General features: G+C 54.5%; 1 protein-coding gene across 2 annotated transcripts; it reads right to left on the bottom strand.

The window, feature by feature from the left end:
* Positions 1-200: 200 nt before the first annotated feature.
* Positions 201-8,628, bottom strand: TBXT (T-box transcription factor T). Of its 2 annotated transcripts, XM_044386273.2 has the most exons (8): positions 8,423-8,628; positions 7,823-8,087; positions 6,939-7,073; positions 6,124-6,185; positions 5,943-6,004; positions 4,171-4,347; positions 2,298-2,427; positions 201-474 (listed from the first exon to the last, which is right to left on the bottom strand). In XM_044386273.2, exons 1-8 carry the CDS (start codon positions 8,626-8,628, stop codon positions 201-203), a joined length of 1,311 nt encoding a protein of 436 aa, XP_044242208.2. The 2 variants fall into 2 exon arrangements, with proteins under 2 accessions (XP_044242208.2, XP_026360469.2); XM_026504684.2 differs by lacking the exon at positions 4,171-4,347.
* Between the last annotated feature and the right edge of the window lie 2,267 nt (positions 8,629-10,895).

Here is a 10,895-nt window from a genome sequence, read left to right as displayed (position 1 = left end):
ACCAGCGGCCGGAGACGGAGGGCACCGCACTCCTGGGGAACAGCAGAACACGGATCCCTCCGCTTATTTTAAAGGGAGGGTGATAAGGCCTATTCCTTCCCTGGACCCATGAGCTGCCACTTCGTACCCGGGAGAGCAATCGAATCCACACTGGAGGCCCCACACAGAAGTCCTGCGTCTGTTACAACACAGGCCTTGTTTCACATGGAAGGTGGTGACACGGGCGTCCACGAGGCTATGAGGCGGGCTTGGGCCGAGGCATCGTACTGGCTGTCGGGAATGTCTGTGGCCGTGGGGGCCCCTTCGTACAGCGGGGATCCCGAGGAGGAGGCGGCCTGGACCGGGTGTGTGAGAGGCGCAGCGTGCGCCGAGGAGCCCCGGAAGAACTGCGCTCCCAGCCCGTTGGACATCGCCGCCGTCTGAGCCCCGGGCGTGATGGTGCCGTTGCTCACAGACCACAGGCTGGGGTACTGGCTGAAAGCGGAAAACCGAGACAGGCAGGCAATCAGAGCCGGGGACACGAACACCCAGACCTCCGCCTGATCACCACCCTAGACGGCGTCCTCCACACAGGCCGTTCGCTCTATTGTTAAGCCGCACTCCGAGGTGCGCAGAAGCTACTGTCCTGTCAATCAGCAGGAGACAAAATTACGGGAACTGCCTGCAAAGGTTGTGTGCGGTACTTGGCTCCTGCCCCAGCGCCAGTCGCGCTTCCAGACTGGTGGTTTGGCGCTCTCGTGCCCATTCCCAAGTCCCCAGATACCCCGAATCAGAGGTTTCGGGTGTCTAGGTGTCTGTTAATGAGCACGCCCCAGCCGCTGCCGGGTTCTTGCCAGGGAAACAGAACCCTCCTGGAACATGAATGTACGAAAGATGCTTGAACGCGGCACCGACCCCCAAGCTCTGTCCTGTGCGGTGACACGCATGTCAGCGGGGGCGGGGCAGGACCAGCAGCCCGGACCGAGAGCTGGGCGCGGATCCAGGCCTCCACTTCGCTGGCTGTCGGGTAGCCCGGCCTGCGACCGGTTTCGAGCCTATCTCCCCATCCATGGAGGAAGGAGCTGGAAAGGGGTACGAAGTCCTTCAGTCTAGCAGCACAGACTAAAACATCATGTAACCGTGCTCGGACTGCTTTGAGAAAATGTCTTTCTATAACCGAATGTCCTTCCCTTGCTCCATGCTGTGCTGTATCGCTCACCAGGCCCTGTCCGGTGTTTCAGATGTGCTTGACCTCGAAAACAAACCTGAGTTGAACAGAGTAGTTCACTGTCCCCATTTCACAGAGAGAAGAAACAGCTCTGAGATGCCCCATCAGCATGGGACCGCAGTGGGACTGTGGCGTCCCCAAGGCCAGTGGCTTGTAACCTGCGCGTTAGTCCATTTATGTGCAGGTTTCTGAGCGACCTTCCGGCCCTTGAATGGTCGGCTGCTTTGAGCATTGTTTTATTTTTTAAGAGTAGACAATTAGATTATTATAAAGGAATTGTTTCCTAAACAAAAGAATTAAGATCTTGGGAATATTTTGGTATCTTATATACAATAAATGGCACTGCTTTCGTAGTCAAGATAACTTGTCTACAGACTCACTGTGAGCTGACGTATTAAATCATTTAATATCGCTGAGCCTGTTTCCTCAGAAAATGAAAGTTGACTTTCAGCTTTGCCTTAGTTTTTTATAATAACCCTATGAAAAACAGCAATACACTTACCAATCAGCTTAATTTTTAAGCCAATCTCCCTGCACATTATTTTCAAGCTAATAATAAAACATTCATTGTTCTTTACTAGTTACCAGCATATATAAGGACTTTGATCCTGTATCCACAGAAAAGCCAACACATTTTTCCCTCTCAATTTAATAGCTCTTGTCAAAAATGGTTCTGGAAACATTTCTTCAAATTTCACCTGCTGACCCCAACAACTCTGTAAAAGACAAGCTGAGGATGGGGTTATAGAGCATCTTTTTTTCTTGCAGAAACAAGGCTCAGAGAGTTTAAGAGACTTGTCCTTTATAGGAACTAGTAAGTGCCAGAGCCAGGATGGGGGCCCCGGATTCACTCTGTTACAGCCCAGCTCCGTGTAGGACACCCCGAGGAGGCCACTGGTCCTCCCAGAAGACAGACTGGGACAGTAACACCGTGGTCATGTAACCTGGGATGCCAGGTTAATGGTAGAACTGCCAATAAGAGCCCAGCTGCCCACAGGTGAGTGGCAGAATAAAAACCAATGGATGGAAATGGCATGATGTCACACTCACGGTCCCAGGACAGCGCACATCACGACCAGACATACGTTACCTAGAGCCGGTGGGTGGGCCGGTGCTGTGGCTCATGGGGAGCATGCTGGTATGGGCAGGTGTCCCAAGGCTGGGCCAACTGTCATGGGATTGGAGCATGGACAGACATGTAGACGGATTGTCAGAATAGCCTACGGGGTGTAAGAAAGCGTCATTAGTGGGGAGCCTTCCAAGAGCGACAGAATACAGTGAAATACTAGCAACAACTTGTGGTACCCAACACTGAGAACAAATGGGTCCAGATATGAAACAGAGACTATCCAGGGCACCCCGGGGGACTCAGTCAGCTAAGCGTCTGCCTTCAGCTCATGTCATGATCCCGGGATCCTGGGATCAAGTCCTGCGTCACCTTGCTCTCAGCATACACAAATTCCTTAGAGACTTACCTTAGCCCTAACCCCCACTCACTAGAAACTGTATCACCAGTTACACCTCACAGTCCCAGTGCGGCTCTTTCTGCCCACAGGTCCTGTCCCCATGCTATGATAAAAGCACCTTTTTGCACCAGAAACATCTCAAGAATTCTTTCTTGACCATGTGCTTGGCAGCTCCACATTAGGTCTGCTTGTCTGTCTGTTTTTGTGTTTGTTCCTTCATTCGTATGTGTGTGTGTGTGTGTGTGTGTGTGTGTGTGTGTGTGTGTGTTCTGTCTGTCTGTCTGTCTAGTGGGGCTTCATTTATTTTTTTAGAGCGATTTTGGGTTCGCCGCAAAACTGACTGGCGAATATGGATGGTACCCATATGCCACCTGCTCTGGTGGGGCTCCCTGCTCAGCGGGGAGCCTGCTTCTCCCTCTGCCTGCCCCACCCCCGCTCATGTGCTCTCTCTCTCAAATGAATAAATTGAACAAATTTTTTTAAAAAAGAAGACTATCCATTGGCCTGTTTAATTGATCATCAAAAGCAAATATTTATGGCCAAACCTATATATTAGAAAATATATTCTAATAAATGCAAGCTTTTTCTTTATCTTCAGATCAGTGGATACCCTATAGAAAAGGAATCCTACCATCACTTGATTGGGGATTAATTATCTTTAAAAATAAACATAAATATAACTTTAGCCTAACTTTTCCCAAAATATTACTTAAGAGATGAAAAGACCTCACAAACCATTACTCTGGGCAAAACTAAAATATGATCTTCTAGCCTCAAAGTCTAGCCGCTGTTTCAATAAGACCCCATGGCTATTTCTTTACCAAATAAGCTCCTTTCATTTCAAATCAGCTTTAATTGCTTAATTGTTTTATGGTGTTCACTAGCTATGTTCCTCCTTTTAGAGCCAGACGAAATTAAGTCTGGGCATACGTGGTGTTAGAGGAAGTTAGATAAAGGGGTCTTAATGGTCTAGCCCTGTGTCCGTAGTCCGTAAGCACACATCAGGACCCTGGAAGCCTTCTGCTTCAGGACACCTGGGCCACTTTCGAGGTGATGCTGCTGCTGCTGGTCCAGGCACCATGCTTGGAGAAACAGACTTAGTGCCTCAGTGGGAGAATCACGGAAAATCGTGTGTGGGTCTAGTTAAGCCAGTAATTCTTATGCCTGGCTGGCCCAACATCATCACTTTACAGAGGCTCATAAACTATCCAAACCTGGGCCCCTAGACACAGACCCACAGTTCTGGGGTGAAAAAGCTCCAGCAGGAACTGAGTACATTCGGCACCATAAGCCCCCTAGTCTGGAGGTCCTGGTGGCTGAGCCAGCATCAATGGCACAGACATGAAATAAGGGTCCCTGTTGAGCCACTAAAGGACTGTCCTGGGTGTGTGCTCCAAGAGGTTCTCCTGATCTCGGGAGTCCATCCTACAGATGGCTTTCCTGCAGTGGTCTTCCATCCACCCCCAAACGCCAGGCCGACTTCGACTTAGGACTTACTTGGAGAATTATTCCGATGTGCATAAGGGCTGGGGTAGGGGGATGGCCGGTGGTTCCTCAGGGCAGGGTACCTTTCACAGCCGTGCGTGGAGGGAAGTGAGAGGGGCCCTCCGAACTGAGGGTGGGGGGTGGCGGGTGGGCACAGGCTGCTGGTTCCAGGGATGAGCCACCCCCCTGCTGTGAGAAAAAAATGCTGAGTAACTGGCATTTGCATTACCTCCATTATTTAAAGGACAGGAGAGCTGAGACCAGGAATCTGAGGGTCTCCTCCCGAGGGGTCCCCGATGAAGTGAGGACTCATAGTGTCTCGCACTGAGTCTCCAGTCCAAGTCTTAAGGCATCTGGACTTCAACTCCACACGAGAGACCACAGGTTGACCAGGGTTTCCAAGCCCATGGGGCACCTGAGAAGAGCTGGGGGACCCCAGCCTCGGCCAACGCCCCCTGCTTCCTCAACCACTCTTATTCAAACCCGCCAGAATCTTCCCAGGCCCGTCAGCTTCCAAGCCCTAACTGCTGAGCATGAAAAACCATAGAAACACGACATTCAGAGCCAGAGGGATCCAGACACATGGGGCGAGTCACACATGTGGTTCCCCCCACTCTCCGTTCGCCAGCTCCTAACACCTCACCACGACAGGGAGCTGTGTCCTTGTGGGACGTGTGGCCTTTTCTGCCACTTTTCTTCTGCTTTGGGCTCACCTTCTCCCCACTGCGCATGTCCATCAGAAAATCACTCTGATGCTACGCTGCCCGCCCCTCACACTCCAATCTCTTCTCTATTCACTGCTTTTAAGTCTGTTGTTGTTGCTTTTAATTCAGAAAAGCAACCTCTAAGAGGGCAACTACTCTGGCTGTAATTTCCAAACAACAAACAATTCTTCAGACAACATTTAAACGAGGGCAAGGTCCGGACCTGCCCACAAAGCCTGCCCCTATCACCAGCTCGAGCGATGGCAGCCCACGAGCTACTTTAGGAGAGCCATTTGTTAAATTAGCCCAGAAGTCGCTTAATGAAGAAATAGAGAACAGAAAACGAGTGCCCGGGAAATGTGCCGTGCTGGTCCCCGCAGCCTCTGAGAGTGGCAGCGAGCACTAACTTTCCTTTCCCCGTAATGTCGGTTACTTAAATTCCAAGCCCCCTCCGTGCACAGAGAGGAGAGCCACACGAAACTTCTTCGTCTCCTAACAGACGCTGCTCCAGCTTTGCTCTGGCTCGCGGAGCTCGGAAAGGAAGCCGGACTTGCAGCACTTTCCCCATCCTACAAGCCCCTGTTCCCACCACCAAAACCAGCCCGGGTTGCTGGGCCACTCCTGGAACCAAAATGGGCTACGGGAAAAACCACATCTGCTCCTAAGCTTCGTTCCAAAGGTGGTGCTTCAGCCTGCCATCATTAACAAAGGGAGAAACCACCTCACAGCGGCTGTAACTTTGAGCTGGCTTCTCCACTAGCCTAACAGAGCAGAGTCTAACCCCCCACCAAGATCTCAACCATCCGACCCAGCCATGGTTGGAGCTGCCTCGGGGCAAACAACAGAGCCCGGGTAAATTCTCCCCTGACTTCTCGGTCAAGAGTCCCAGGTGCCAAATGAGCATCCAGAGCGGAGGCCGAAGACCAGTAATAGCATAGCCCCAACACCACGGGCCCATCTAAGGCCGTCTGCTCCCCAGCCATGCTCAGAAACGGGCTGTTGGCTGAGTCCCCAGCTCTGGCTCTCAGCAGCCTAGTCCCTGAAGCAAGGGACGTGGGGACAGAATGCAACAAACCGTACATTGGGAGTACCCAGACTGCTGGCTGTCTCCGGGTTCTTCCATCATATCTTTGTGGTCACTTCTGTCAAAAAAGTGTATCGAGTTGTCAAAAAGGAGGACATTCAGAAAATAGTATTTGCAGCAATATTTTCTCTTTCTGCATATTTCTTTGCCCAAAGGGTATAGTTAGAATTCTCTCACCTTTCCTTTGCATCAAGGAAAGCTTTTGCAAATGGATTGTATTTAATTTTAAGAGCCGTGATCTGAAAAACAAGAAATCACATTGACTGGTACATTATCCAACAGCCAGAGGATTTAATTTGGTCCCGAGAAATTGGGAAACATCTGTACCTCCCTTTACATATTCAAACATAATCAGACTCCCTTCCAGGTCTATTTTTCTATTTGGGTCTGAAGTGGCTGAGGAATTGTAATATTTCACAAAGAATACTACATTAATGGAAGTTTTTAAATGCTGCTTTTCTGAGTGCAATCCACAGTGAGTTTAACCTACTGCTGAGAGATTCAGTGTGCCTCAGTCAAACAAACATGGCTCAAAAAACATCACTGGATCTTAGGAAACAGCGATTTGCTCATTCTAGTCGGCACTCAGCACCAACAACTTACCCAGCTAATCACAAAATGTCTGTTCTTTGGGGTCAGGCTTAGAGATTTACGGTATTTGTATCTAGCTGACCCTTCACACTGCCCAGGTTTGGAGGTTGCCCCCTATCCTTTCAGGAAGATCTCCAAAGATTTTCTCACTCATCTTGTTCTCAAGAAATTCTCATAGAACTTAACCTAAATATTTTGTTCTTTTCACTCGGAGCTTTACAGAGAATTAAAGGAAAAATGCTTGAACAAGCACACATTTTAAACTTTTCTCCCCTGTCCCAATTTTATGGTCATAGTAGATTATTTGAAAAGGCATAACTTTTCAGTCTAAAGCACACCAACACACAGGACGTCCGCACCCTTTGCGACCTCCCAGGTCACGTTCCCGCCCTGCCGCTCACCTCCTCGTTCTGGTAAGCGGTCACTGCGATGAACTGGGTCTCTGGGAAGCAGTGGCTGGTAATCATGCGCTGGGCGCCCCCAACCCTCACTATGTGGACCCGAGGCTCATACTTGTGCAAGGAGTTCAACATGATCTGAGGGAAGCACATACAAGACCTTCAGATAACGAAACATCCATTTGCCCGGCTGTGGAGGAGAAAAACACATCCATGGCGCAAAAAATACTGTAGCTCACAAGAAAGTGTCTTTACTGTTGAAGTTAGTGGCTTTCCCCTCAAGTGCTGCTCCCGATGACTGGTTTAAGAAAAGGAATGTGAGAAGCTGCACACCATTAAAGGCAATGAACGCCCATCGTGAAATCCTTTGACCTGGTGCAATAACGTTCTAAAGCTTCCAGGATGGCTACAGACATCTTTAAAAGCCTGAGCTTGCTTGCACCTTGCTTGAACATGGGGTCTCCCAGTAAAAATGCCCAAATAAGGACATTCTTAGAAGAGGACAAATTTACAAGTCTGTTCAGACCACGCAGCAAACACGATGGCACATATTTAGCTCAGAAGTGACCCTTTACCATCAAGGCTCATCCGTTCTCTATCTCTAGGAAACTTGAAGGCTTGAATGCAGAAGTTCCCCAAAGCCTGAGACCTGTTGAGTCTCCAAAGGTGACGCTCTGCACCCCCCCCCACTCCCCGCCTTGGTGTTACTGTCATCAGTTTACTATAAACAACACTGAAGGCTTAATTGAGGAAGGCTGTGGCAGTTTCTCCAGGACAGATGTCACCTCCCGCGCAAGCACCGTCCCTTCTACCACAAGGAAGGGGCAGACCTGGCCGCCTGGCGCTGTCCCTGCACCCCACCACCCCGCGGGCTCTAGCACACCTACCTGACCCCCTCCGTTGAGTTTGTTGGTGAGCTTGACTTTGCTGAAGGAGACGGGGGCCTTCATCCAGTGGGCCCCGAAGTTGGGCGAGTCGGGGTGGATGTAGACACAGCTGGGCGCCTGAGGCTCGGGCTTGCCCCCCGGGACCCACTCTCCGTTCACGTATTTCCAGCGGTGGTTGTCGGCAGCCACGAAGTCCAGCAAGAAGGAGTACATGGCATTGGGGTCCAGGCCAGACACGTTCACCTTCAGCACCGGGAACATCCTCCTGCAAAGGAAGGAGTGCAGCCAGAAGACCCCGGATCTGAGACTTCAGACCTTTGGACCTAAGGCACAAAGCTTGGGACAGAGGCATCTCTCATTTGGGGGCATAGAGAAGCCCCCAACCCCCCCTTCCCAGAGCCCCCTTAAGTCCCCAGAGTCCTCCACACTATCCCACGGCCCCCGGAGGAAGTGCGACGATTAGGGGACACAAGACTCTGTTCCCGGAGCCCACCGGAAAGGAGCAAGAAGAACCCCACTGGGAGAAAACTGTCGGACAGCGGGAAACTCTCCCCCAGGCCTCCCGACGCCTGGCGCACGCCGAGCTCCGGGCGCCCCTACCTGCCGTTCTTGGTCACGATCATCTCGTTGGTGAGCTCCTTGAAGCGCAGCCACAGCTCGCTCTCCTCGAGGCCCACGCGCAGCTCGCGCTCCGTGGGGTCGCCCTTCTCGCTGCCCGCCTGCAGCTCGCTCTCCACGGCGCTCAGCAGGTGGTCCACTCGGTACTGCAGGCTCTTCCCCGCGCTCTCGGCGCCGGGGGAGCTCATCCTCCCGCCCGCCCCCTCCCCACCGCCCCCCGAAGCCCCTACTGGCTACGCGAGAGCCACCTTCAACCCCGTCGGCGGCCGCTGTCCCGAGACGGCGCGGGGCTCCCAGCACTGGCCCCGAGGAGGGCGCGGACCGAGATCTGGGGGGAGGGGGCGGGGGAGAGGGGTGGGGGGGAAGGTTATTCCACTTGAACTCCCGCGAGGCACAGCTAGAGTAAGTCTCTGGGGAGAGAAACCGCGTCCCCTCCCATAAATAGAGCGGTGGCTGTGGCGGAGGGGGCCGGCGGATTGGGCCGCGCGCCCTTTGAAGTGCGGGGGCCGCTGCCCATTGGCCGCGCGCGGCCATTTCAGACCCGGCCGGCGGGCTGGGGCGCCCGGGGGCCCACAATGCGTTCCCGCGCCTGTTTCATGTAAATCCCGGGCCGGGCCCTGCGCGCCCCGGCCCAGCCCCGACACCTCCGCCCTCCCCCAAATGTTTGCACCTCCATCAAAGCGGCGGGGCGGGCCGCGGGCGCGGTGGGGGTGGAGGAGCCGGGCGCCCGAGCTCGCCCCGGCCCGCACGTCCCCGAGGGGCTGCCGGGCCGCCGGCGACGCGCCCCAGCTCTCGCACCCGGGCCAGCCTGGACCGCACAGCGGGGTCTGCTGCGCCCGGCCGGAGGCCCTCGGCGCCCCGCCGGCGCCCGGCGAGCCCAGCCCCGCTGAAGGGCGCGCCCTGTCGGCTTCGCCCAGGTCCCGCTGGTCTCGCTTTGAAGGCTCAGCGCTCTGCCGAGCGGAGTCCCGTCCTGACACGTCCCTCGCCCCGCGGCGCTGCAGGTGGCCCGGCTCACACCTAGGCCGGTGGACCAGCCCACCCCGGGGCCCCTGTTCCCGCGCCTTCGCGGGTGTGGAAGGGGGAGCCTCGCGCCCGGCGCCTCGGGCTCCGCGCCACAGAGGGAAATACTCAAAATCACCCCAACGAGCCCTTTCAGGGAGTTTCCCGCTTCCTGTGTAAAACAGGACTTCGATGACGAGGTTGCGCGTGCACTCGGTGTGACCTGGAGTCTGCGCGGCTTCTGTGGGCTGAGCTTTGTTTGTGTGGAAGGCGGGAGTGGAAGGGGCCGGGCAAGGTGCTCTCCCGGGAGCGGGGCTTGGGGCGCGCCTCCCCGCCAGGCCCCGGCCGGCCGCCGCGCCCCGCGGTGTGGGGAGCCGGTGGTTTATTACCTTTCGGTGAGAACCTCCGCGAGGAGAGCGAAGGAAAGGTGACAATGAGCAGGAAATAGTTCAATAAGGTCTCTTTAAACAATAACATTCCTCCTAAAACGGGAGCCCAGGAAGAGAGAAGGAAGCAGAAGCTCCGAGCGCTGGCTGCGCGCCTCGGAACCCTTCGCCCACCACTCTAACCTGAGCGCGTGCTTCCAGGCTGTTTCCAGGTCTTCTTGGCGCGCACCCCACCCTCACGCCCTGTGGGAACAGCCAGTGCATCGCGTGGGGCGCCCGACTCAGAGCAGCCCTGCGCCCTAGTTAGGGGGCTCTCTTGGAAGAACTTGGAATGTGCGCCCCGGCGACCCCTTTCCTGCCGGCGCCTGGCCCGGCGCAAGCCGCAGGGGGGATCCCGGCCCGGGGCGGAGGACCGCCCGGCCTCTCCCTTCCAGGAGCCAGCCCAGGGATTAAGGCGGGTGCCTGCTGCCCCCCGGGTGGGGCGAGGATGCTTCCAGGGCTGTTTTTCCGCCCCTCTCCAAATGGGTACTGAAGAGTCGGGAAGCCCAGCTCGCCTCGGTACTGTCGGCGTTTCTCAGTTTCTTTTGTTGTCTCAGATGCTTGGGATACCCAAGGGGATGACCCGAGGGGGGAATTCTTCTTCTAGAAAGAGGCACCAAAAGGACCTCATTTGCCCCTGACACCCGGACCCTCCTGAGTCGCCCTCCATCCGGCTCTTCGAGCTATGGGCTTTGGAGGGCTTGTGAGTGAGCCTTTCCTAAGAGAATACAAGTTTCTCAAAGGTCATTTCTGCGGCCCAAGACCGCCTGAGCTTCGGCACTTGGAATAAAGGGGAAAAGCTGGGCGTGAGGTGAAGGAAGAAGGGTGGGTCCCTGGTGGCGACTGAATGTCTCTCAAACCTGGGTCGGAAGCTGGGCGTCCAACGCTTCCTGCCCTAGGGCTCAAGCTCTCTCCCGCTGACCATTTTGGGGTCGTTTTCTCAAAGTCCAATGCCGGAGGGCTTTCAGATGGTTCCAGAACTGTGGTTCTGATTTCAGTTGGCTCCCCTAACGCAAGTGGGCGGGACCAAA

Source organism: Ursus arctos, unplaced genomic scaffold (genome assembly GCF_023065955.2).
Source record: "Ursus arctos isolate Adak ecotype North America unplaced genomic scaffold, UrsArc2.0 scaffold_13, whole genome shotgun sequence".
In the NCBI taxonomy this organism is placed as follows: Eukaryota; Metazoa; Chordata; class Mammalia; order Carnivora; family Ursidae; genus Ursus; species Ursus arctos.
The sequence above is the reverse complement of the archived record's forward strand: the minus strand, read 5'-3'. Positions and strand labels throughout refer to the sequence as shown.

Coding starts and splice junctions, on each gene's coding strand:
- TBXT (XM_044386273.2), bottom strand. CDS start 8,628: ATGAGCTCCCCCGGCGCCGAGAGCGCGGGGAAGAGCCTGCAGTACCGA. Junction 8,088..8,422: donor ATCGTGACCAAGAACGGCAG/GTAGGGGCGCCC, acceptor CTTCCTTTGCAG/GAGGATGTTCCCGGTGCTGA. Junction 4,348..5,942: donor GCAGTCTGGGTACTCCCAAT/GTACGGTTTGTT, acceptor TTTTTCTCACAG/CAGGGGGGTGGCTCATCCCT.